The sequence below is a fragment of the Marmota marmota genome, unplaced genomic scaffold, assembly GCF_001458135.2.
Source record: "Marmota marmota marmota unplaced genomic scaffold, marMar, whole genome shotgun sequence".
Taxonomy (NCBI): Eukaryota; Metazoa; Chordata; class Mammalia; order Rodentia; family Sciuridae; genus Marmota; species Marmota marmota.
The window spans coordinates 10745973-10748877 of NW_026000075.1; the positions used below are offsets into that span (position 1 = coordinate 10745973).

At 36.3% G+C, this 2905-nt stretch overlaps 1 protein-coding gene across 2 annotated transcripts in view; it reads right to left on the minus strand.

Moving 5' to 3' along the window:
- The window catches only part of Tmem212 (transmembrane protein 212), a 26164-nt gene extending 24551 nt beyond the window's left edge, over positions 1-1613 (minus strand). For both annotated transcript variants that reach the window (XM_048814292.1, XM_048814291.1), the window contains exon 1: positions 1425-1613. In XM_048814292.1, coding sequence (XP_048670249.1) covers positions 1425-1583 — 159 coding nt within the window. In that variant the 5' untranslated portion in view covers positions 1584-1613. The remainder of the gene's footprint in view (positions 1-1424) is intronic.
- Positions 1614-2905: the final 1292 nt, after the last annotated feature.

Here is a 2905-nt window from a genome sequence, read left to right on the forward strand (position 1 = left end):
ACCCACCCTGCTTCCTGTGTCCACACACTATTAAAGGCAGAATTCCTACTTAAGACCAAGACTTGGATGGATCTTCCTATGAATCCCCCCAAATGCCATAGTTCTTCAATAAATACTTATTTCATAAGTAAGTTAAACATTATGTTTCCAGGGGTTATACTTTTAGATAGCATCCCAGTCAATTATTTAAAGATTTAAGATGTTAGCCCACCCAAGAGTAGCTATATTTTAATAGAAATTTCTTTAAGATCAAAAAACTTCAGAATGGAATTCTCCAGTAACTGGTAGAAGATAAGAATATTTGATAATGAGAAAATATATCTCATGGGAAATAAGGAGAGAAACGAGGCAGGGACCCTCATCACTCCTGTTAAGTCATGCTGCCGTGGAAGTCCTTTCCTCCCAAGGAGGGTTGTACTTGTTTTGTTGGATCAGGGAGCTGAGGTAAGCCAGTTGCTTATCTGTGATATTACTAAATAAGCATCTACTTAGTGCAGACACTTGACTAGGTGCATACATACTTTCCTAGCAAATTGTGAAGTCAGTGAAGTTCAACACCCCACTGCCTTATTGTTCAAAAAAATTTAATTATAGATGGACACAATACATTTTATTTATTTGTTAGTTTGTTTGTCTGTTTATTTATTTATTATGTGGTACTGAGGATCAAAGCCAGTGCCTCGTGTGTGTGCTAGACTAGTACTCTACCACTGAGCTTCAACCCCAGCCCCCAACACCCCACTTCTTGAATTATTTTCAGTTCAAACAGTTGGGTACAAAGAAAGTCGCAGGAGAACAAAGCTTTGGGGCTTGCAAATTTTAGGGTCATGTAGGCCCACCTTGGTATTTCTAAGGAAATATTAATTTGAAAATTATTTTACTTCATTCTACACTTTTAAATTGTATGATGGTTTATGACTTTTTCTAAATCTGTAAATTGAATTTCAAAAGGATGAGTTCTATTTTCTCAGAATATCAAGGTAAGAAGATTAAAATAAAAATTTTAAGTTTCTTAAACATTTCATTATGATTCACACAATAAATATGCATACATATTAAAACATTATAAACAAAACCCCAATACTTAAAATATAACTATGGGCTGCACTTGTAGCTCAACGGCAGAGTGCTTGCCTACCTAGCATGCTTGAGGCATGGGTTCGATCCTCGACCACAAAAAATAAATCAATAAAATAAAGGTATTTGTGTTCATCAAGGACATAAAAAATTTAAACAAGAGTTTTTGGCATATAATATATATAAACTAATACAAATCCACGTACTAAGGTGAATTCTGGTTTTCTGCAGAATTTTGACTTCTTTGTATTGTCAGGAAAATGTTAAAGGACACGTTATTCTGTTTCCCCCTCTCCCTCCCATCTCCCTTTATTCTCTCTAAAATACTTAATAAAATATGATCCTACCAAAGCTCCATTCCAGATGGGACAAGCAATATGGACACTCCATCCAGTGAACCAGAGCTTGTGAGAAAAAACAGGGAAAAAAGCAATAACTCCAGAGAATACGCTGAGACTCCCCAGAGTAATGAGAATCCGACCAGCAGCCTGATATAGGGCCTTCATTTTCCTCTGTGACTTGAGTCTTTGGTCTCAAAGATGTTTTGTTACCAAAACATGAGCATATGACAGGCCCCAATAAACAGAAGTTTCTTAGAGACGGTAGCCATGACACATGGGGACTGTTGATCCACTTGGAAACAAGATATGATTCCTTTCATCGGAGATGGAATATTGTCATATAATCCTTGATATAAATTAGACACAATCATTTCTAATACTGGTTTATTTCAGAGAGAGACAGAGAGAGAGAAAGAGTGAAAAACCATTCCTTGTTTTGGAGTGGCTGCCTTGATTCCCTTCTGCCCTGTCCTGGGGAGTGACCACTTCCTGGCTTAATCAGATTCAAAGGCTTGCTGACTGAGCTAATTGTTTCTCAACTCAACCTGCCTAGTGGTTCCAGCATAAAGCCAACATCCTTTGTGCACAATAGATCCACATTCCCAGCACAATTTCCCACAAAACAAAGTAAAAAGAAGCACTCAGACCACTTTTCATTACATTGAATTTAAATGTTTTAAAGCCAAACAAGGCTTTTTGCCTCTCTCAAAGTTTAACATCACTACAATTATTTTTGAATTTTTAATAGGGATTTTTATATGGCTTCATCCCTAAATAGGCCTAAGTTTCACTATGAGGCTCTGCATTGTTTTCACTGAACTGGCTTCTCCTTGGTAATTTTATTATTAATTCAATTTTTAAGCAAATTGCAGAGATGGAAGTTTGCAGTTGTAAAATAAACTTTTGAGAAGTAATTTACCGGTTGAATAAAACACTGATCTCCATCCCTTCTTGAATCACAATTCTAATTGGAGTTGTTGGGCTTGTGTACATTTAAGCAATTGCAAAAGTTCATCTCTTCATTTTTCATGCATTTGAGAAAATGTGTATTTGATTTTGACTGATAGGATACATTTGAATGTCCCTTCCAAGATAATATCTTGAAGACAAAGAACACTTTCTGAAGCTATCTGAATAATTTTTGTATTCAATAATGATATCTTTTAATAAAATCATGAAAGATAATTGTATGCATGGAAATGTGGAGAGTAGATTTTGAGTCAGAGGGAGCTGGGAGTTTGTGTCCTTGGGGAAGGGCAAATTACTTAACGAGGCTGGGTCTGTTTCTTCATATGAGAAATGGGAATAAATTAGTATTTATCTCACAAGTGGTTGGTTGGGGGGAATCAAATGAGCTATTATATGTAAATGCTTAGCACTGAGCTCAGCTCAGCTAGGACATTCAGGAAGTTACCAGTTATTACACTGGGACATTCTGTCTTTAGAGCTTTTTTGGCATGGAACAAAGACATGGTCATTACCGTTTC